General features: G+C 40.2%; 1 protein-coding gene across 7 annotated transcripts in view; it reads right to left on the bottom strand.

Annotated features, from left to right (window-relative positions):
- Positions 1 to 25,342, bottom strand: part of LOC110536168 (phosphatidylinositol 4-phosphate 5-kinase type-1 beta) — a 68,951-nt gene that overhangs the window by 22,470 nt on the left and 21,139 nt on the right. For 4 of the 7 annotated variants that reach the window (XM_036936045.1, XM_036936041.1, XM_036936042.1 and 1 more), the window contains exons 2-5: positions 10,835 to 10,920; positions 6,680 to 6,748; positions 5,547 to 5,677; positions 1,399 to 1,516 (exon numbers count right to left, since the gene is read on the bottom strand). In XM_036936045.1, the coding sequence (XP_036791940.1) occupies positions 1,399 to 1,516; positions 5,547 to 5,677; positions 6,680 to 6,748 (318 nt within the window). In that variant the 5' untranslated portion in view covers positions 10,835 to 10,920. The remainder of the gene's footprint in view (positions 1 to 1,398; positions 1,517 to 5,546; positions 5,678 to 6,679; positions 6,749 to 10,834; positions 10,921 to 25,342) is intronic. The other 3 variants (XM_036936046.1, XM_036936047.1, XM_036936048.1) reach the window with 1 other exon arrangement.

Below are 25,342 nucleotides of genomic sequence, written 5' to 3'. Positions count from 1 at the left end.
TAAATGCAGAGTGTGGTAGGGCATTCATAAGAGTTGTGGTGAGGCTGGCTGCAACAGCCTTGACGTAAAGAGTGTTCATCCAAAACCTCAAGCTATGGGCATAATAGAAAAAATGGTAGAAAATCATTTCAAATGATAAGTAATGTGTGAGTGGAATAATATATAGATAACAGATCATGCAGTGAATAGCCAGGCCTGCTCCTGCATACAGTATGATATATGTATATATACTGTATGGTAGGTAGTGCTGCATATTGAAACTCTATGGTGTATTATCCTCTGCTCCACCTATTCCAGTGATAATGACAGCAGAATACTAGAGAGTGGTAATGACTTTGACCTAAAGGGCCTCTCTCTCTGACATGCCTCCTGAGTTGGATCGGTCAGCACGGGGTTAACTCCTGATACACGCACACCCTCTGGGAAATTACAGCCTCATTTCATTTCAATGTGCAGGGGATACAATTAAACCCGTCATAATGAAAGCATGCTCAATTAGCATGACCATTATCTTACACCCAGCCCAACCCCAATCACCACCACCACAGCTGGACACGTAGAACAGGGTAAAACCACTGCTCTCACAGGGTGGCAGGTAGACTAGCGGTTAAGAGCTTAATGTGGAACTTCTTACACAGCGACACTCAAAGTCAATCTTAATTGAATCATTCTTTATTTGTCAGCGCGCTGGAGAGATTCCAACAAACTTAATGCACCATAGTAAATGTCTGTCGGGAGCTCTGCTGGGGCAGTCCCAGCAGTTGTCTTATATACGGCTATACACAGACAAGTTATATTTGTATGATTTAGCATAATTAATTCATCATTACCATTTTGTTTCATTCATATCACTGACCAATACTAGTTCATAACATGTGACAGACCAACACCTCACAAGGCTTCTTCTCTCTAAACTGAGACCTTGAAACTGAGATATATTTCATTCTCAAAACAAGGTCTGGGCGTACTGACAAATTACAGCTGCTGATAGTGAGGATTCGTTAAGTCAGCCACTTGCATGAACACAGAAATTGGTTTATAGAACAGCACATGAATAGAACACATAAATGAGTTATAAGAAAAGCACATGTATACAATTTCATCACAAGCTCAACAGGTCGCTGGTTCGAATCCCCGAGCTGACTAGGTGAAAAAAATCTGTCGATGTGGGAAATTACAGCCTCAATCTGTCGATGTGCAAGGCACTTAACTGTAATTGCTCCGGTAAGTCGCTCTGGATAAAAGTGTCTGATAAATTACTAAAATGTATACATGTAAAATACACTTTAGTCACCACTGATCCCAATGAATTTATTGTAGAAAGCTACTGTACATGATAGGTAGGATGAACTCTAACCTATGGGATGTGTCTCGATCAGGTGCTGTGCATAGACCTACCAGGTAGTCATCTGGTTTGATCCCGAAGAGCTCTCGGAAGTAGCGGAATGCAAGTGGGGCGTAGGTTTTGAAGCGGAAGTCTGGGTAGTGGTGCGCCGGTGTCAGGTTGCTCCCTTCACTGATGGAAACAAGACCAACCAGACAACATAGACACAGAACAGTTAGTTAGAATATCCTCACAAACACAAGCAAGTAAGTTTGGACAAAGCCTTACAAAGAAATCTCAGCTGATCAGTTCACAAATGTAGAAAACTATCACTATTACTGATCTAGACTGATATTTTGCAAACAAATATCACACAGTCTCAGCAAAAATGTGTGGGGGGGGGGGGGGGGGCTATAACTAGAACACAATCTTCATGTCAGAGCATTCAGCCCAGTCAGTTCCATTCAGCGTGGCATGAAGTAGCGCAACACACCTCTGTGTGTATTGACATTAATACAGTAACCCATGATGGCAAGCCAGATGAACTGGTATTCCAGTGGCACACAGCCCTGTTTAGAGGTCAGAGCCTGGAGAGCGAGAACAGCTCTGATTACCCTAAACAATACTCATACAACACCTTACAACACCATAAAACACCTCACAACACAAAACCACACCACACAATACCACCTTACAACACCACACAACACAACATCACACCATACAACACAATACCACACCATAAAACACCTTACAACACCACACCATCTTACAACACAATACAACACAATACCACACCATAAAACACAATACAACACCATAACACACATTACAACACCATAAAACACATTACAACACCATAAAACACATTACAACACCATAAAACACATTACAACACCATAAAACACATTACAACACCATAAAACACTGTACAACACACAACACAATAAAACACCACACAACAACACCTTACAACACAATACAACACCTTACAACACAATACAACACCTTACAACACCTTACAACACCTTACAACACCTTACAACACCTTACAACACCTTACAACACCTTACAACACAACACCTTACAACACAACACCTTACAACACAACACCTTACAACACAATACAATAGACTAGCACTATGATGATATGAGCTCTGTGTCCAATGAAAGAGAGAGAGACTACATAAGAAACATTTCTGTTTTCCTTTCTTCCTCTACTATATGAGATACTGGCATGGCTCACATAAAGACTGACCCAGTTTAACATGAGCCTGTAGCTGTGCCAGGTGGAACAGAACACAGGGGGTCTGCTGGGTGATTAGCTTAGCTCCAGATGCTCCTTGAAATCTTTTAGAGAATAACAACTCCCCTAAATCCATTAACAGTGGGTTAACAAGGCTGTGTTTTCCAGGGAATCTCAACGCCAAGCTGCTTTTGAAACCATGTTTTTGGACTCGGCTAAGATGTTGAGCCGTGCTTTCACTCAGCAACGGGATTTAAAAAAATATTTTTTCTATTTCACCTTTATTTAACCAGGTAGGCTGGTTGAGAACAAGTTCTCATTTACAACTGCGACCTGGCCAAGATAAAGCATAAGCTACAACCTGGCTCCGCTGTGTAACACAATAGTTGTGATTATCAGCCTCCTCCTGAATGAAATCACACTGCTTATATAGTGTGTGTGGGCAGCAAGGAGAATTACCTCCAGCTGCACATAGCCATGTGCTGCCTGCTGTGAGTGCAAGGCCTCATATTAGAACCATTTAGACTAAGGAGAACTTCACACAGCTATGAGTGTCTTTCATAGGGTACTTTTAGAGAAAATACGACTAGACAAGTTACACCAGATAAGCAATGTGAGAGTCAGAAAATGTCTGAGAAATACAGGCATCCAAAACCAGCCTGGGGCTCCCGAGTGGCGCAGTGGTCTAAGGCACTGCATCTCAGTGCTAGAGGCATCACTACAGACCCTGGTTCGATTCCAGGCTGCATCAGAAGATTGTCAAGAACTGCAACGCTGCTGCGTTTTTCACGCTCAACAGTTTCCTGTGTGTATCAAGAATGGTCCACCACCCAAAGGACATCCAGCCAACTTGACACAACTGTGGGAAACATTGGAGTCAACATGGGGTGAAACTCAATTTTAGGAAAGTGTTCCTAATATTTGGTATACTCAGTGTATGTTGAAATTAGCATAATGATGGTGAAACTCAGTCTGTGAGTATAAACTGACAGCATGTTTGAATATAGTTTCTATTGAAGGACAACATTTGCATGTCCTGATGTGCCATTTGGAAAGTGACACACAGAAAGCATTTCCTAGTCCAAGTCTCCGCAAGGCTTGAAAGGAAAGAGGCTAGTCAATCAAGAGGTTGAAATTCTTTTTTGATTTACTGTTTTTCATTTGGGAAGGGGTTTGTTGAATTTTTTTGATCATTTTGGATCAGGTCCAATCCGGCCCGCGGGTGGTTTGAGTAAAAATACATCATAAAAATTATATTTTTGGGGGGAGGGGTAAACAAAATCAGTATACTTTAAAATGACTAAAAACGAATGGAAACTGTGTAGACATAAACTTAAATTCATACAGCATATTGACTGTGTCCAGCTCGCTAATAATCACCGAAATTAAAGCTAGACAGTCCGGGAGCATCTAAAATTCCAAAAACGATGGATAGAGGACTATTTCTATGCACATTTTGACAGAGATTAAATAATGACACATTTTCAGTGTGGCACTCCGGACCTCATGGAAGACCAAATGTGGCCCCCGGGCAAAATGAGTTTGACACCCCTGCTCTAGATCTTGAGAAAAATGTGTGAGACATAAACAAGAAGCTTATTCAAACAGTGACATTGTCTGATGGCACTAATGATATCATCTCTTACAAGCTGTGTGTGTGTGCTTGTGCGCGTTTGTGTGCTTGCGTGTATTTGGATGCATGTATGTGTGTGTACGTGTTCATGCGTGAGAATTCCTAGGTGTGTGCTGGGTTAGATAATGTGTTTCTTTAAGCTGATGATGTAATTATTAAGATAGAGGATTGTATGGCCCAAGCATGGCACGCAGTACATTTTGCACTCTGGCATTAAGAGACACAGTATGTGGATTCCCAGGGTATTGGGTATTCAATCCACTAGAGAGACTGGGTTCGCACACCAGGACTTCAACTAGCTGATTCATTCTCATGTTAAATGATAGATGCCTTTTTCTATTCTTTGGGATATGAACCCTGGGAATCCATCTCTCTCCGTGCATCAATACTGTTTAAGGAGAACGCCTCCTGCCTCTTGTCTCATGATGTGATCCAGACATGAAGCTATCCTATTTCAGCTAGCAGACAGATTGAGCTCAACCTAAGTTCCTCTTTTCATTCACAGGCTCACTACAGAAAGGCAATGAGTCACTTCACAGCAGCACCCACAAATAGGTTGTAGTGTTTCTAATGGACCTATCATTATGGTTAATCTACTCAGGATGTAAAGCATGTTTTTGTGTGAAAGCGTACGCAAATACAATATATGTGGCTCGTTTCTGGAAACTAGGATTGTGTCGCGTGTCACTAATTCAAAAGTTTTTTGGCAGAAATGCCTTCTGGAACATGTGAACTTTCACGTGCCTTAATAACAAACTTGTATGCCATCTGTAAATATGAATACAACATTTTAATTATGAGCCAAGTTGGTTTAGCCACAGAAAGACAGGAACCTTCCCGCTAGCCATGATTGGCTGAGATAATGGATGGGCTGGACATGCCAAGAGATGAGTTCGGATTGGTCTGCCGTGTATCATGCTTCTGTCTATAAGAAGAGCTGCTCAGTGTGTGTAGGTAATACTTTCTAAGACAGCTTTTTGGAAAGATATCACAACTGCAAAAGAGTTGCTAATGCTCTCCACTTTCTGGAGGACCGAGTTTTGAAACCAGTGGAATGCCCGGTGGAAGCAGAGTATGATAGCTAAGGAGAATGATAAAATTTCTGTGTTTGATTCCATATACACGGAGGGGGTCGAAAAGAGAACCTGTATAGAAAACCTGCCTCCGGATTACATCTTCAAACAGTGGAATTTATAAACTTCAGAAGCCTTTTAAAACCTCAAATACACTTCTAGTTTTATATTTCCTGCATTGCAGTGAAGTTCTCCTGCAACAAGGTGATCAAATTAAGATTCTACATCTGTAGCATCACTATAATCATCAGTAATGTCCCTGCTCCTCACCTGGGCAGGAAGACACTCTCCACAACGTAGAAGTCCTGCATGAGAACATCTCTGTCAGGTTTGGAGGTCAAGTTTCCCACCGTGTAGCCGATGCCCAACTGGATGGCCCCCTTCAGGGCCGACGACGTGGTCTGAGGGTGAGAGACAACCAAACACACCAATCAACACATAAATCAATCAATCAACAAATCAATCAAGCAATCAACCAATACATTTAATTACAATTACATGTTTATTTGTATGGTGTTTTTTACAAAAAAAAAATGCACAGTGCTAAAAAGGAAAGCAAACTAGGCATAAACTCCAAAGGGCAAGAAGGTAGCAAATTCCCTAGAGATACTGTACTGAGAACTCTTTTATAGGCATGTCTTATAAAGGAGGCAAATGTAAGATGGGCGTTCAGGAACATACAATACAGTCAGAAAACAATGTCAGATTCTCTGAAACAAGCACGTTACAGTAATGACATTGAAAGCCAGCTGATGCCAAGATGGCTGGTTATTTTTACAAATTACACTGTTACATACAGTGGGGCAAAAAAAGTATTTAGTCAGCCACCAATTGTGCAAGTTCTCCCACTTAAAAAGATGAGGCCTGTAATTTTCATCATAGGTACACTTCAACTATGACATACAAAATGAGGAAAGAAAATCCTGAAAATCACATTGTAGGATTTTTTATTAATTTATTTGCAAATTATGGTGGAAAATAAGTATTATAAATATTTTTTTGCCCCACTGTAGCTTCAATAGTTCTGAAAATATCAAATAAATTACCTAGATGTTTCAAATAGCCTGCACTTTTTGCAATAAGCCCTGTTACATTGTGTGCGCCAAAATCCCATCACCACCATTGATGTCTAATCCAACTGAAAATACAGTAAAGCAGCAAATGGACTGTGAGCTTCCCAGGCATGCTACTTCTGAAAGGTCAGGACATCATGTACCAACTGTGTAGAAGCAGGACATTAAAAGGACTTCAAAAGTGAAAGCTTCTTGGACTTCATCCTAGCGATGAATGGGAATTCATTCCAACAACACTCACTGTGAAACCTCCCTTCATGGTTCTCATAAAAGGCCAAACAAACCCTGCCAGAGAGAGCAGTGAGGAAGTGTGGCGGAACGAAACTTTACCTTCTTGTATGTTTTCTCTCCGCTTGTGTTCCGATACCCTCCCACTCCATTTTCTGTGGTCGTTGACATCTGATGAGAGGAGAGCAGAAGATGAAGAAACTCACTGGTCACAAGATTAGTATGAAATAAACAGTATTTTCAGGTGCTAAGTCAGTGGTACAGGAATACAGTAAATTCTCACTGACTGAGTAGGAATAAATTCATCTTGGATTATTGCATAATGTTAACTCAAGACACAGCTCACAAAGACAGTTTTTTCCACAACCGTTTTTTCTCAATCCAGACTAGATGAACACAGAGGCCTTCAAGTTTTACTTTGACTAATAGAACCATGTAGATTGATGACGTACGCGTTTTTAATCTAAGGAGAAATTGGCGTGCTAAACTCAAACGTTTGTAGTGACAAAATGTTGTCGGGTGCCGGGTTCAAAAAGCATATAGTGAAGAGTTGAGCAATTGTTTACTAGGCTTGGATGGTATACCCTATATACGGGGGTATTTGCAAATAGCCACGGGATGGTTTTTCAATACCGTCAAAACTATTTTTTAAAAGTTTTTCAAAAAATAAAAAAATTATATAAGTAGCTACTTTTGAAGTAAATACAGTGGAAGTTTACATACACCTTAGCCAAATACATTTAAACAAAGTTTTTCTCAATTCCTGACACTTAATCCTAGTAAGAATTCCCTGTCTTAGGTCAGTTAAGTAGAGAGAATCATTTATTTCAGCTTTTATTTCTTTCATCACATTCCCAGTGGGTCAGAAGTTTACATACACTCAAATAGTATTTGGTAGCCTTTTCATTGTTTAACTTGGGTCAAACGTTTAGGGTAGCCTTCCACAAGCTTCCCACAATAAGTTGGGTGTCACGATCGTCAAAATAACATTCGAACCAAGGCGTAGCGTGATATGGGTTCCACATCTTTTTTTTTTCGCGAAACGCACAAAACAATTGGGAAAAAAAGCTAACGAAACATGAAGCTATGGAGTGCTCACAGGCAACTACACATAAACAGGATCCCACAAAAAAACAGTGGGGAAAATGGCTGCCTAAATATGATCCCCAATCAGAGACAATGCTAAACAGCTGCCTCTGATTGGGAACCATACCAGGCCAACATAGAAATAAAACAAACTAGATTACCCACCCTAGTCACACCCCGACCTAACCAAAATAGAGAATAAAAAGGCTCTCTATGGTCAGGGCGTAACATTGGGTGAATTTTAGCCCATTGATACTGACAGAGTTGGTGTAACAGAGTCTGGTTTGTAGGCCTCCTTGCTCGCACACGCTTTTTCAGCTCTGCCTTACACATTTTCTATAGGACTGAGTTCAGGGCTTTGTGATGGCCACTCCGATACCTTGACTTTGTTGTCCTTAAGCCATTTTGCCACAACTTTGGAAGTATGCTTGGGGTCATTGTCCATTTGGAAGTCCCATTTGCGACCTACTTCCTGACTGATGTCATGAGATGTTGCTTCAATATATCCACATCATTTTCCTCCCTCATGATGCCATTTTGTGAAGTACACCAGTCCCTCCTGCAGCAAAGCACCCCCACAACATGATGCTGCCACCCCTGTGCTTCACAGTTGGTATGGTGTTCTTCGGCTTGCAAGCCTCCCCCTTTTCCTCCAAACATAACGATGGTCATTTTGGCCAAACAGTTCTATTTTTGTTTCATCAGACCAGAGGACATTTCTCCAAGAAGTACCATCTTTGTCCCCATGTGCAGTTGCAACACCGTAGTCTTGCTTTTTTATGGCGGTTTTGGAGCAGTGGCTTCTTCCTTGCTGAGCAGCCTTTCAGGTTATGTCGATATAGGACTCATTTTACTGTGGATATAGATCCTTTTGTACCTGTTTCCTCCAGCATCTTCACAAGGTCCTTTGCTGTTGATCTGGGATTGATTTGCACTTTTTGCACCCAAGTACATTCATCTCTAGGAGACAGAACGCGTCTCCTTCCTGAGTGGTAGGGCCGCTGAGTGGCCCCATGGTGTTTATACTTGTGTACTATTGTTTGTACAGATGAACGTGGTACCTTCAGGCATTTGGAAATTGCATTCACAGGTACACCTCAAATTGACTCAAATGATGTCATAGCCTATCAGAAGCTTCTAAAGCCATGACATCATTTTCTGGAATTTTCCAAGCTGTTTAAAGGCACAGTCAACTTAGTGTATGTAAACTTCTGACCCACTGGAATTGTGATACAGTGAATTATAAGTGAAATAATCTGTCTGTAAACAATTGTTGGAAAAATTACTTGTGACATGCACAAAGGAGATGTCCTAACCGATTTGCCAAAACTATAGTTTGTTAACTTAAAATTTGTGGAGTGGTCGAAAAGCATGTTTTAATGACTCCAAACTAAGTGTACGTAAACTTCCGACTTCAACTGTACCTGCAGTCAACTTGTGCAATATATAATATGAAGCAGATCATGTTCTTCATTTCACCCGTCACATAATTTTACATTATGAAGCGTACTGTAGTTCCCCTGAACAGTGTTTGTTTGTAAATTACATAAATGGAGAAAGAGGGAGCAGGTGTGTATTGACAGGGGTCGTGTTTTATATTGAATGTCAAGTATTTTTTTGCTTCAATACAGTGATTAGGGACGTGCAACTATAGTTTTTCTTCACATAAAATATATTAGTGCAACCCATTCAGCAGAAAATAGCTTAATTGTTATCAGATGACAACATAAGTGCAACGCTATTTGGCTGGCAGCCACACACGAAAATGAGTTTACGATTAAAAAGCATGGTATTTTTTCCAAAAACGATCCATGGCCATCATATTTCCAATGTTTATCATAAAGAATGTAGCCAGCTTCATTTTCTAATGTTTTGTGTAAAGGTAATCTTGCAATTTACTGGCCACACCGAGAAAAGTACCAGAAAAAGTAGCTACACAGTCAGAACTCTGTCTGCCGATACATGATAGAATGTCCATTCCTGAATTCTCATCTGAGTGGAGAAGTGCAACTGAAGCACAAAATTTGTTTGATGCTGAGCAGAAATTACAATAATTAGCGTTTTAGATCTGAGTTTACAAAACGCAGAAAGGTTTTTATTATGCATTTTATCTTTTTTTCCTGCATGAATTCTGCGTTAACGTGACCTCTAAGTTTAACTTGCTAGTTATCTAAGTAAGTGGCTAAATTAATAAGGTGACGGAGCATTATATTGTGTTAGCTTTATACTGTTTTTGAGAAGTCAAAGCCATTTGGATGAGTTACACTACATCCTCGTCGAACATCTCATTCCAAAATCATGGACATTAATATGAAGTTGGTCCTCCCTTTGTTGCTAGAACAGCCTCCACTCCACTCAGGCTTTCCACTAGATGTTGGAACAATGCTGCGGTGACTTGCTTCCATTCAGTCATAAGAGCATTAGTGAGGTTGGGCATGGATGTTGGGTGATTAGGCCCGGCGTTCCAATTCATCCCAAAGGTGTTCGATGGGGTTGAGGTCAGGGCTCTGTGCAGGCCAGTCAGGTATGGGGTAAGTTGAGTCGTGGGACAGGGTAAGTTAAGCCGCCGACAAACAAAATTCTGCACTGAATTAAATATTTCCACTACCTATTTAAAACCATGTCTATCTTTATTTCCCAAACACAATTCAGTTTTTTGTCTTTTAATAATTTGAATCATATTTTAACACAGGCTTAACACCTAACAAATACTTTGTACTTTTTTAACATAGGCCAGGCCCGGTTGATACTTCATATCCCAGCGATAACGCTTTGCATTATGCCTGGGAAGAAAACACTTAAATTTGCTCAACTTGCCCTTGGTTCAACTTACCCAAACATTTTGACTGTATTAGCCCACACCGCTACAAGGGTGCACTTTCATGTTAAGTTTAGGACCTCATATCGAAGTTTATAGTGACACCAACTGATGTATAGAACAATCTCAGATACAAGCATCATGAAACCTTGGTGAAAATCTGTTTTTTTGGACCTACGGTATGCTAGACATTCAGTCATGCTGAATTGCTCCTTAAAGCTTAATTCTTAAGAGGTTGCCTTAATGTGAAGATGTAAAGCTAGCACAGTGTATCTACAGTATCTGGTCGTTATGTTGATCAATAAGACCCTGCAGATAGGAGTGTCAGTGTGAAGCAGGTATAATGAGCCCACCTTGCTTAGTGAAAAGCTCTGCCAATGGAATAATGATCACGACCACATCTCTTAGTCATGGGGGTATTTCAATCCACAGAGACCCTCTGGAAGAGGAAAGAGGACATAGAGAAAATACTCCATTACATTACTATCATTACAGAGTGAAAGAACAGTAGAAGAATGCCCTCCGCTTCAATATTAAGCTGCTCCTCTTTCATTTTTCAATAGAAACTTGGAAAAATGTCCACCAGCAAATATTTTTTCATTAACAGGGACATTCCGGCAGATATGCCGGTTTCATTATTGGAATTGTTTTTCAAGTGGCCTCTGAAAACAATTTCATTTAAATTGTATTTATTTTTTTACACTTCCACCAGTTAACAAATGGATTTAATCTATTTCAAAACCCGAAATGATGAACAATCCTGCAGACAATTATCCATTATTTTAGACGGCTAGACAATAGGGTCTTTCAGTGCATTTATTAGTGAGTTTGCATGGTGTGTGTTTCCTCCCCAGCCCTACTGGCTCCCTGCTGTTGTTCAGGAGCAAATCACCCTCCACACACAGCCATAACAAGATATGATGCTGCAGTCATAACATCAGTCAAACCTCCCTAACATCACTAACACCTCCCCTTTTTTTCCCACAAAGAGGAGCTCTGCTGTGGGGGTAGAGAAGGGGTGTGAGCAGCCATGCCTGCTGCACTAACTGTGCTGGATAAATGACTCCTCGTAAAGCACAGAGACAGTCTGCAGACCCTCAGAGTGTACTGTATGAGAAATAATGGTGCCCCAGGCAGGGCCAACACACAGTCAGACCTGCAGCACAAAGAAGCTCTTATTCACCATTCAGCCACACCAGAGTGTGTGTGCCTAATGTGAACATGTCAGCAAGTGTAAAGTGAGTCTTGTTGTTTAAAACCTCTTAAGGATCCACCCTTTTTTCCCCTCAAATGTTCACCTAAAATGACATACCCAAATCTAACTGCCTGTAGCTCAGGACCTGAAACAAGGATATGCATATTCGTGATACCATTTGAAAGGAATGTACGAAAATATAACACATTAGATCTGGAAAAAAGTTATACAAAGAAAAAAAAAAACATGCGTTTTTTTGTACCATCATCTTTGAAATGCAAGAGAAAAGACATAATATATTATTCCAGCCCAGGCGCAATTGAGATTTTGGCCACTAGATGGCAGCAGTGTATGTGCAAACTTTTAGACTGATCCAATGAACCATTGTATTTCTGTTCAAAATGTTGTGTTCCATACTCTTCTGGAACAGAAACTTTTTTAAAAAAGCATGGGAACCGGTTAATACGTTTATTTTAAGTTAGAGGCATTTTTTCCCACACAAAAATGCAACAAAGCACCTATGCAAAGCCCTGACTCTGTCACTCAGAAATGTATTCCAGTGGCTGCCTGCTTCCCAGCTGAAAATCTTTGCCGGTGTGTGGTTAGAATACCTGCCCCTCTCCCTCCAAAGCATAGGCTACTGTACTGACGTTGCGAGCTTGCTAGCTCAAAAGAACATTCAAAGTTCATTCATAGAATCCGCTCCCCCTAGGTATAATTCTGTGGACCTAATTCAGATAATGCATGTCATAACAAGATGTGCACCACTTTACACTTCCCTCTCTCGCTCTCTCCCCCACCCGCAAAATTTCAGTTGTATTGCATCATAGGCTACACTTGTCTGTCCATCACTCATGTAAACAACTACCTTGCCTGCTCTATCCGCACTGATTGCTGAAGAAATTTAACGAGATAAATGTAAAAATGGTTGATTTCACAAGTTAAAAAAGGATCAGAAAGGAACAATATAAACCAGTACTTTAAGGTTCTAACCGGTTCAGAACTTTATTTTGCTGGTCAGAACAGTGGAACGGAAAAAGAAATGGTGGTTCTGTTCAGAACGAAATATCATTTCAATTCCAACCCCTGCTAGTAGATATCTGTGAGGAAGCCTTAAAACAATTATAGGAAAGATATATTAGGGATGGGATTTTGAAAGAAAGTGTGTTCAAGTACTCTCATGAAAATAATGTTGAGTGTTCGCAGTATGCTACTGGTTTTTCCAATTACTGTTTTTTCTGATATACAACTGAAAACAAAACATATTTTTGCTGCACTTGACATAATCCCAACAATAAAAAGATTGAAGTGTTTGAAATTTTTTCAGAGCATATACATTTTACCTGCTAAATAGTCTTTCAATTCTACGGGTCACGTCATCTCATTATATGCCAAAGATATCTTACTTTATCATACTCCAATATTTCACAACAATGCCTTGCGATAGACCTCCAGAATGGTGCACTGGGTGCTAGCAGTGCTAGCTGTGCCAGTAGAGATTCTGGGTTCGAGTCCAGGCTCTGTCACAGCTGGCCGCAACCGGGAGACACGAGGCAGCGCACAATTGGCCCAGCGTCATCCGGGTTAGGGAGGGTTTGGCCGGCAGGGATGTCCTTGCACTAGCGACTCCTGTGGTGGGCCGGGCGCAGTGCACGCTGACACAGTCGCCAGGTGTACGGTGTTTCCTCCGACACATTGGTGTGGCTGGCTTCCGGGTTAAGTGGGCATTGTGTCAAGAAGCAGTGCGGCTTGGTTGGGTTGTGTTTTGGAGGACACACAAGCTTCACCTCTCCCGAGTGCGTACAGGAGTTGCAATGATGAGACAAGACTTACTACCAATTGGGGAGAAAAAGCGGTAAAAAAATAAATAATGCCTTACGATCTGGTCTTTTGCATCACCTCATGGTCCAAATGTGGAATCCGTACACCTTGCCGATTGAGAGTAATGGTTTAGGAACATTACAAGGATTGATAGACATTCATATTACCTTTTTTCTATATTTACAATTTAGGTCAGCTATGTTGGAAACCCAACTACCGAACCATCCAATGATGGGATTTGTAAATAAATTATCTGGGCTCCCAAAAGGACTGATGTCCAAAATATATAAACTACTTTTGGAAAGTTCATATTCTGAGCTAGCCAATAAAAAAATTATGATCCACAGATCTAAGTGAATCTGAATGACGCTTTAACTGGAACAGAATATTGAAAAATATGACATTGGCATCCCGTCAATTTATACATTTTACATTTGTTGACAGCATCCCATCAATTTATACATTTTACATTTGTTCAGACACTGTATTTAACGCTAAAGAAACTTTTCATTATACAATTGGCCCCAACTCCCAACTGTTCCTTCATACTTTTAAAATTTGTATATTTTTTTAAAACTAGGCAAGTCAATTAAGAACAAATTCTTATTTTCAATGACGGCCTAGGAACAGTGGGTTAACTGCCTGTTCAGGGGCAGAACGACAGCTCGGGGGCCCTGCAGTTAAATACTTTTGGGACATGAGTATGTTGCTGAACGATGATAGCTCCTTGAATCTCTCAATACATCAGAGATTTCGCTAGAGACACACTTCTTTTTTCCCCTCTGTACTACATTTATTGTTACTTTCTGGCTCTGTGGTTTGATCATGGTGATCAAAACTTTGTACTTGTGTACTTTTTAAAGTGGGTGGATGTGAGATTACATCAATGTGTGTATTGTGCCTGTAGCCCCCCAACAAGAAATGTACAATATTAATAAAGATTTGGTGACAACAAAAAAAAAGTGTTGCATTTGAGGATTTCAAGAACTTATTATTAGTAATCGAATACAAACCTTTAAACGCGTACTCACGCCCCTCCTTAATAAATACTGTATTCTCATTGACTGTGGAATAAGCTGTTGTTTTATGATGAGCACAACATTCAGTCTGGTTTAACATTCAGTCTGTTTTTTTCCTGGAGAGAAGTGCCATCTTTGCTGCCCTTCTTGACACCAGGCCATCCTCCAAAAGTCTTCGCCTCACTGTGCGTGCAGATTAGAGGTCGACCGATTATGATTTTTCAACGCCGATACCGATGTCGATTAATCGGCCGATTAAAAAAAATATATGTATTTGTAATAATGACAATTACAACAATACTGAATTAACACTTATTTTAACTTAATATAATGCATCAATAAAATCAATTTTGTCTCAAGTAGATAATGAAACATGTTCAATTTGGTTTAAATAATGCAAAAACAAAGAGTTGGAGAAGAACGTAAAAGTGCAATATGTGCTATGTAAGAAAGCTAACGTTTCAGTTCCTTGCTCAGAACATGAGAAAGCTGGTGGTTCCTTTTAACCTTTTAACATGAGTCTTCAATATTCCCAGGTAAGAAGTTTTAGGTTGTAGTTATTATAGGAATTATAGGACTATTTCCCTCTATACCATTCGTATTTCATTAACCTTTGAGTATTGGATGTTCTTATAGGCACTTTAGTATTGCCAGTGTAACAGTATAGCTTCCGTCCCTCTCCTCGCTCCTCCCTGGGCTCGAACCAGCAACACAACGACAACAGCCACCACGTCGAAGCAGCGTTACCCATGCAGAGCAAGGGAAATAACCACCTCAAGGCTCAGAGCGAGTGAAGTTTGAAACGCTATTAGCGCACGCTAACTAGCCAGCCATTTCACTTCAGTCACACCAGCCTCATCTCGGGAGTTGATAGGTTTGAAGTCATAAACAGCGCAATGCTTGACGCACAACGAAGAGCTGCTGGCAAAACGCACGAAAGTTCTGTTTAAATTCATGTTTACGCGCCTGCTTCTGCCTACCACCGCTCAGTCAGATACTTAGATACTCAGTCAAATTATATGCAACACAGAACACGCTAGATAATATCATCAACCATGTTTAGTTAACTAGAGATTATGATTGATTGATTTTTATAAGATAAGTTTAATGCTAGCTACCAACTTACCTTGGCTTACTGCATTTGCGTAACAGGCAGTCTCCTCGTGGAGTGCAAAGAGTGCGAGGCAGGTCATTATTGCGTTGGACTAGTTAACTGTAAGGTTGCAAGATTGAATCCCCCGAGCTGACAAGGTGAAAATCTGTCGTTCTGCCCCTGAACGAGGCAGTTAACCCACTGTCCCTAGGCCGTCATTGAAAATAGAAAATAAGGATGTGTTCTTAACTGACTTGCCTAGTTAAATAAAGATTAAATAAAAGGTGTATATATATATATATATATATATATATATATATATATATATATATATATATATATATATATATATATATATATATATATATATATATATATATATATATATATATATAATAAAAAATATATATTTAAAAAAATATATATATACAGTGCCTTGCGAAAGTATTCGATCCCCTTGAACTTTGCGACCTTTTGCCACATTTCAGGCTTCAAACATAAAGATATAAAACTGTATTTTTTTGTGAAGAATCAACAACAAGTGGGACACAATCATGAAGTGGAACGACATTTATTGGATATTTCAAACTTTTTTAACAAATCAAAAACTGAAAAATTGGGCGTGCAAAATTATTCAGCACCCTTAAGTTAATACTTTGTAGCGCCACCTTTTGCTGCGATTACAGCTGTAAGTCGCTTGGGGTATGTCTATCAGTTTTGCACATCGAGAGACTGAAATTGAAAGACAGGGAATTCGTACTCGGATTAAATGTCAGGAATTGTGAAAAACTGAGTTTAAATGTATTTGGCTAAGGTGTATGTAAACCTCAGACTTCAACTGTACTGAGAACATCATAACAATATACACTGAACAAAATAAACAGTTAGTGATGTCATAGATAGGGTTGTTGTGTGTAGGGTTGCAAAGGGAGGGTATATTACTTGAAACGTTCAATGTTTACCAGTAAACTGCCAGAATGATGGTATTCTTCAAGGATTTTATGTAATCTATCACAAGATATCTAATGGCCCTTTTGAGTACTTCAGATTATCACAGGTGTTAGTAATTATCTCTGGCCCTCTGTGTGGCCTTATCACATGTAAAATATATTAAACAATTAAATACGATAATAGAATGACAAAGCTGTAAAACATTATCCTAAATCACTGGCTGTGCTGATCATTTTTTTATGAGCATGGCCTTATTTCTACTACAGCATATTGAATGACTGTCAATCAAATTCCATTCACCCAGCTCAATGTAACATTGATAGGTTTAGGCTACTACGAATGAAAGTTTACAAAATAGGTGCACAGGTCAAGAGAATTTTGAACAATCAAGGTGACAGGCAGTGACACATTCAATACCGCCTTGCACACTCTTGCCTGCATCTAGCTGATCTAGGGTGTAATCATTAGTTAAACAGCTGCAGATATAGGTATGTATGGACAAATTCAGATATGTTTATCCCTGTTTTGTTCCTTTTAAGAAACGTTTTTTAATAATATGCATGTCAATCTCTCCTGGTTGAAAGTGGAGGAGACATTGACTTCATTACTACTTTTATTTATGAGAGGTATTGGCATGTTGAATTCACCAAGCAGTCAGTCTAAACTACTGGCACACAGCTCCGACACCCATGCATACCCCACCAGACATGCCACAAGAGGTCTCTTCACAGTCCCCAAGTCCAGAACAGACTATTGGAGGCACACAGTTCTACATAGAGCCATGACTACATGGAACTCTATTCCAAATCAAGTAACTAATGCAAGCAGTAAAATTTGATTTAAAAAAACTGATTAAAAAGACACCTTATGGAACAGTGGTGACTGTGAAGCAACACAAACATTGGCAGACACACGCATACACACACACGATAACATACGCACTATACATACACATGGATTTAGTACTGTAGATATTTAGTAGTGGTGGAGTAGGGGCCTGAGGGCATACAGTGTGTTGTGAAATCTGTGAATGTATTGTAATGTTTTTAAAATTGTATACACTGCCTTAATTTTGCTGGACCCCAGGAAGAGTAGCTGCTGCTTTGGCAGGAACTAATGGGGATCCATAATAAACTCCAGGAAGAGTAGCTGCTGCTTTGGCAGGAACTAATGGGGATCCATAATAAACCCCAGGAAGAGTAGCTGCTGCTTTGGCAGGAACTAATGGGGATCCTTAATAAATACAAATGGGCTAAATGAATACACCCATGACCACACACAAACAGTTCACTCTCATAGCTAGCACATAAAAACAGCATGATTTGCTTGTTTGCTCATTAGCAGGCAAAAAAAATAAAAAATAATAATAATTCCAAGCCAAACCTTCATATCAATAAATGATCAAAACCAAAGTTTACCTTGACTTGGAAGAGTTCCAGTGTTGGATAGTCATAGCCAGCTAGATAACATAGCATTCCTTTCTGTTTGAGCAGGGTGTTTGAGTAGTCGAAACTAGCTAGCTGCATTTCTTAGCTAAGTGAAAGTAAAAAAATATACATATCTAAAATACAACCAAATATAGCTCTCTTCCCCTTCATTTTGGAAGAAATTCAATTGTTCAAAACTGTTCAACTATCGTCTTTCTCTCTCTTTGAGTCAACTACTCACCACATTGTATGCACTGCAGTGCTAGCTAGCTGTAGCTTATGCTTTCAGTACTAGATTCATTCTCTGATCTTGATTAGGTGGACAACATGTCAGTTCATGCTGCAAGATCTCTGATAGGTTGGAGGACGTTCTCCGGAAGTTGTCATAATTAGTGTAAATATATGGAAGGGCTGAGAACCATGAGCCTCATAGATTTTGTATTATAGTCAATGTACCCAGGGGAAGACAAAAGCTACACCATGGGGCTACCCTACAGAGTGCTGCTGAGGCTACTGTAGACCATCGCAAAAGTGTTTTAATAAATTATTTGGTGAAGTGAATATATTTAGTATAGTTTTATCTAAAAAATAACCTTCACTAATTTACATTTTTATTAAATTCACTGAGGAGGATGGTCCTCCCCTTCTTATTCTGAAGACCCTCCACTTCCCTAAATATAAACCATCAACTTAGTGAATACCATTGGTGTTAAATATGAGGGTTTCAGCATGAAATATATTTTATTTATTTTTTATAAACATTTATTTATTTGACTGTCAATATGAATTTGTTGTCCATGTTTTGGCGTCAAACTGGTGGCAGTTGGAAGAGTCAATAGTTGAAAGAGTTGCAGAGTTAACTGAAAATAATGCCATTTTTCATTCAAAGCTTTTTTCACTAATTAGGCTATTTTCTCTTGAACCATCTACTAGAAACTTAGACAATATGGACAGATATAAAAAAGGAATACTATATATGAATACATTTTGTACAAGTTATTCAAGTATAAATTACCAAAGTTACAATAGATTAGCATAGATTTTCTGTTAATTACCAATATTACTGAAGATTCCGGTAACTTTGGTAAATGACCGATAGCGTTGCAACCCTGTTTGTGTGTCGGTCTGCACCTGAACTGGCTGACATTAAGAGCGGAATGTAGCAGAGAGACAATCTGTGTTCATCTACAGACTGAAGCCTTATCTGTACACCAGCTCTCTTGTTACTATAGCAACACAGCAGCAGCACACAGGGTAAATACTATTTGACTTGGGGCTGATGTCTGTGCTGTAGGTCAGGTAAGGAAAGACTGTCTCTCGCTGTGTGTGTGAGTATTCTGTCTGTGGTGTGTGTGTGTGTGTGTGTGTGTGTGTGTGTGTGTGTGTGTGTGTGTGAGACCATTGGCTGTTCGCCTTCAGGGGCAACATTGAGTCATAACATGTTTATTCAAATGCAAATGAAAATATCATGCATATTACATAAAGTCACCGATATTGCATAACATGTATAAAGAACAGAATTCACAGCGTCACAGTCATTTCTCCAGGATCCTAGTGAATAAATCACAACTGTGTATTGTCTAACATTATTATTATTGGTGCTGTACAGTCTGTTGGCCAATCAGACCTAAGCTAACCTGGGTAATCATAATAAGTCATGTTTTCTGGTGCTGGGTCTGTCTGTATGGATACTGAACAAGAGGAATGTTAATTAGTCAGTCAGTCTGTCTGTCATAGGGAAGGGGACGCTGACGGTGCCTCACTCCCACTCTACCTCACTCCTACTCTCGCTCTCTCTACCGCCTCCTCCTCTCTCTTTTTCTCTCCCTCTTTCTCTCTGCCCCCATATCCCCACATCTCTCCCCCTCTCTCGCTCTAACCCCTCTCCCTATCCCTCTACCCCCCCCTCTCTCTGTCTCTAAGCCACCTGACCTGTGACCTTCCCAGCCAGCCATTGCTCCCTCTATCAGACCTTTTCCAGAACAATCCACGAGAGGCCCACAGCTGCAGAGCTGTTGTTCCCAGCTAAACAAAGAGAGATGGATGGATGGCCCTTTTTCAAACAGAACACTCATATCATCCTCTGGTGCTACAGTACAACAGCTGTTGAAGCTCACTAACACATTCAACGCATAGCCATATATAGTACAGCGTACAAGCACATGGATCTGATTTGATGTAAATAGTGTGATGTTCGATGTCAGAGCAAAGAGCTATTAAGAACAGTCTCTCTCAAGGACACTGTATGTGGTATATGAACTTAATAAGAACGTTGCCAGAACACTTGGGAAATGCTGTGGACAAAAGTAATGGGAACTTCCTGAGGCGAGGCCCTGACACTATTCCTGAACGAGCAAGTGTAGCAGGGGGAATGGGATGGGCTGCTGGGGTTTGGATTGGAATCAAAACAGGTAAAAGGAGCTAAATCAATATTGAAGTATAGACTCAGTCCTTTACTGTAAAGACTCAATAAAATACTCCCTAGTCTACAAGGGCCAACAAGAACACAGTATCAAATGGAACAGCTCTGCTGCGTAAAGTATCCTTCTCCAATGTGTGTTTGTGTGTGCGTGTCCATATAAAAGTGCACACGAGAGAGAAACACAGATAGAAAGATAAATGAGAGAACGAGGGGAAGGGAGTCAACGCACAGCTCAGGAGACTAGCTACATCATTAGTCAAATCTAAAGTTGGTCCTGCCCTGTGAGTGGTGTGGCATGAGACAAACTGAAGCCCCCCTCAGTCTGCATGGCATGGCATTGTAGATCCTCTGTGTAATAAGACACACTATCTCCATTTCACACAACACTCAAGCAGGGAATTCACATGCACGCACATGCACACAAACAAACAAACACACCTCAGATACATGTTCCAATGTTCAGAGTAAGTGTTTGTCTGCAGAACTTGTGAGAACCTTTTCAGCTAAAATGTTTCTTAGCAAGCTTCACACAACTGTACAGCTTCACACAACTGTACAGCTTCACACAGCTCTATAACTTCACACACAGAGAGACACATGCTGAACTGACTGAGATGTGTTTGGATACGGCCGGCAGGTCTCATGCACTGGAGGTTTGCTGTGTAAATGTGAGTGAGTGAGTGAGATTATGTTAGACACACTGAGGTGTGGCTATGCTCTCACGGTCTCCATAGCTCCAGGAGTTTATTTGCCCATCCCCTCCACTCTATTCCCTCTCTCTTCCACTCAATCTCTCTATCCTCCTGTAGGCTGAAACTTCAACTCCCTGAGAGCAAACAGAGAGCCGAGTGAGGATCTAACACCAGGGCTGTATCTCAAATGGCACCTTAGTCCCTATATACAGTTGAAGTCGGAAGTTTACATACACCTTAGCCAAATACATTTAAACTCAGTTTTTCACAATTTAATTTAATCCTAGTAAAGATTCCCTGTCTTAGGTCAGTTAAAAGAAAATGGTGATCCTAAGAATGTGAAATGTCAGAATAATAGTAGAGAATTATTTCAGCTTTCATTTCTTTCATCACATTCCCAGTGGGTCAGAAGTTTACATACACTCAATTAGTATTTGGTAGCATTGCCTTTACATTGTTTAACTTGGGTCAAACGTTTAGGGTAGCCTTCCACAAGCTTCCCACAATAAGTTGGCTCATTCCTCCTGACAGAGCTGGTGTAACGGAGTCAGGTTTGTAGGCCTCCTTGCTCGCACACGCTTTTTCAGTTCTGCCTACAAATGTTCTATGGGATTGAGGTCAGGGCTTTGTGATAGCCACTCCAATACCTTGACTTTGTTGTCCTTAAGCCATTTTGCCACAACTCTGGAAGTATGCTTGGAGGCATTGTCCATTTGGAAGACCCATTTGTGACCAAGCTTCAACTTCCTGTCTGATGTCTTGAGATGTTGCTTCAATATATCCACATAATTTTCCTGCCTCATGAAGCCATCTATTTTGTGAAGTGCACCAGTCCCTCCTGCAGCAAAGCACCCCTACAACATGATGCTGCCACCCCCGTGCTTCACGGTTGGGATGGTGTTCTTCGGGATTGCAAGCCTCCCCCTTTTTCCTCCAAACATTACTATGGTCGTTATGGCCAAACAGTTTTATTTTTGTTTCATCAGACCAGAGGACATTTCTCCAAGAAGTATGATCTTTGTCCCCATGTGCAGTTGCAAACCGTAGTCTGGCTTTTTTATGGCTGTTGTGGAGCAGTGGCTTCTTCCGTGCTGAGTGACCTTTCAGGTTATGTCGATATAGGACTCGTTTTACTGTGGATATAGATACTTTTGTACATGTTTCCTCCAGCATCTTCACAAGGTCCTTTGCTGTTGTTCTGGGATTGATTTGCACTTTTCACAGCAAAGTACATTCATCTCTAGGAGACAGAACGCTGTGGCTGCGTGGTCCCAGGGTGTTTATACTTGCGTACTATTGTTTGTACAGATGAACGTGGTACCTTCAGGAGTTTGGAAATTGCTCCCAAGGATGAACCAGACATGTAGAGGTCTACAATTATTTTCCGGGAATATTCCAAGCTGTTTAAAGGCACAGTCAACTTAGTGTATGAAACTTCTGACCCACTTGAATTGTGATACAGATTATTTCACTTATAATTCACTGTATGTAAACAATTGTTGGAAAACTTACTTGTGTCATGCACAAAGTAGATGTCCTAACCGAGTTGCCAATACTCTAGTTTGTTAACAAGAAATTTGTGGAGTGGTTGAAAAACAAGTTTTAATGACTCCAACCTAAGTGTATGTAAACTTCCGACTTCAGCTGTAGTGCACTACTTTTGACAAGGACCATTAGCGCTCTTGTCAAAAGTAGTGCACTATGAAGGGAATACAGTACCTTGCAAAAGTATTCATCCTCCTTTGTGTTTTTCCTATTTTCTTGCATTACAACCTGTAATTTAAATAGATTTGTTTTATGTCATGTAATGGTCATACACAAAATAGTCCAAATTGGTGAACTAAAATGAAGAAAAAAAATAGCTTGTTTCAAAAAATTTAAAAAAATGGAAAAGTGGTGCATGCATATGTATTCACCCCCTTTGCTATGAAGCCCCTAAATAATATCTGCCGCAACCAAATACCTTCAGAAGTCACATAATTAGTTAAATTAAGTCCACCTCTGTGCAATCTAAGTGTCACACAGATTTGGTCAGATGAGACTAAAATTGAGCTTTTTGGTCATCAAGGAAAACGCTATGTCTGGCGCAAACCCAACACCTCATCACCCCGAGAAACCCATCATCATGCTGTGGGGATTTTTTTTCCATCGGCAGGGACTGGGAAACTGGTCAGAATTGAAGGAATAATGGATGGCGCTAAATACAGGGAAATTCTTGAGGGAAACCTGTTTCAGTCTTCCAGAGATTTGAGACTGGGATGGATTTTCACCGTCCAGCAGGACAATAATCCTAAACATACTGCTAAAGCAACACTCGGGTGGTTTAAGGGGAAACATTTAAATGTCTTGGAATGGCCTAGTCAAAGCCCAGACCTCAATCCAATTGAGAATATGTGGTATGATTTAAAGATTGCTCTACACCAGTGGAACCCATCCAACTTGAAGGAGCTGGAGCAGTTTTGCCTTGAAGAATGGGCAAACATACCAGTGGCTAGATGTGCCAAGCTTATAGAGACATACCCCAAGAGACTGGCAGCTGTAATTGCTGCAAAAGGTGGCTCTACAAAGTATTGACTTTGCAGGGGTGAATAGTTATGCATGCTCAAGTTCTGGATTTTTTTGTCTTATATCTTGTTTGTTTCATAATAAAAAATATTTTGCATCTTCAAAGTGGTAGGCATGTTGTGTAAATCAAAATGATACAAACCTCCAAAATATCTATTTTAATTCCAGGTTGAAAGACAACAAATTAGGACAAATGCCAAAGGGGATGAATACTTTCGCAAGCCACTGTTTGGTGCCATTTGGGATGCTCTTGTGTAATATCCCTTCCTCCCCCTACCTACATTAGCCCAGGTGCCAGGCTCAGGCTGCTCCTGCTGCAGCCAAATTGGCATTGTCTGGCCTAACAGTTTCGCAAGGCAACGTTGTAGCGTTGTTCAATGCAGAAACAGTCAGGTCCCCAGACTGTGAGAACAGAGACTAGCCAGAGAATGCATTCAACCCTTAACCCTTTGACGTGTACGATCACATATGTGATTATTGTTGAGTACTCCCTGCAGCATACCATCGCAAATATGTGATTGGAACAGTAGCAACAGAGCGTATGATGCAACAAACACGTCTAAACAGCATTGTTGTCTGAAAAGAATCTAAAATGTTTTGTACTGATGGGAAATAAAAAGGTAATCACAACTTTATTCCTCAATGTCACCTTTTATTGTAAAAGATAAACGCGAAATTAATTTTAGCGTCACACGGAATATATCCAAACTCATTCCATAAACCAGTCGCGGTGACAGATAAACAAAACACAAGTTAGCGACCTAACAGCTAGACTTGTTTACAATGCACCACATCTCTGGTGAGCACAAGGGAGAAATGTAATATTGTTTAGAAAAGAGATGCTGTTAGTTTAGCTGAGACGCAGCTAAATTCTTTATGATGGCAGCCATGTTTGTTTATGTTTGACAAGCGAAAACTCCCTAATCCCAGAACGCCATTCACTATAAAACGCAAACAAACAAAGTCAAATTCGGCTGTGCCCATTGCCCCAAAAATATTCATTTAGATTGGCACCTGACGTCTGACACGTTGTTTACAGTTTTTGACAAATCACACAGATTATTACCCATAGTATAAACCTACCGCCTAGTTTAACAGTAGCGCGAAAGCTAAACAGGGTTGCCAGATTTGGTTGAAACCATTTTAGGGGGTTTGTGGGAGGGTGGGTAGAAATGGGGGAAGGTATAATGCAGGAAATATTACTATGATGAGGGATTTATCAATAAATTGAGGCAAACAAAGAACAAAAAAATAAAACCCCTGGAAAGGGGGTCTGAGCTGGCAACCATGAGTAATGGTTTCAATCTGTCAGTCAGTGAACCATCCGTATAACTCGTTATGTTATTACATATTTGGTCTGAGACATTTACATGACAACATGATTGCAATCTATGCAATAATCAGAATGCATGATGTCACTAGTACTTGAAAACGTAAATACATTATGCTCCATACATACATAACGGTGTGCAACAGTAGAAACAACACCACGATATACAGAAACTATAATTATAATGTAATAAGGCACTTACTTTGATAGTCACACACACACACACACAAAGTTTTATCAGTAAGGAAAACAGCAATGAAGGCAAAGCGGGCGCCAGCTGGAAAATGTGCCAGGGGCAAAAGGTTTGTGCAAGTTATTTTCTAAGTGGAAATGCAAATGTCTGCAT

This window comes from Oncorhynchus mykiss, chromosome 11, assembly GCF_013265735.2.
Source record: "Oncorhynchus mykiss isolate Arlee chromosome 11, USDA_OmykA_1.1, whole genome shotgun sequence".
Classification (NCBI taxonomy): Eukaryota; Metazoa; Chordata; class Actinopteri; order Salmoniformes; family Salmonidae; genus Oncorhynchus; species Oncorhynchus mykiss.
Note: the sequence above shows the minus strand (reverse complement) of the source record. Positions and strands in the feature narration are given on the sequence as shown.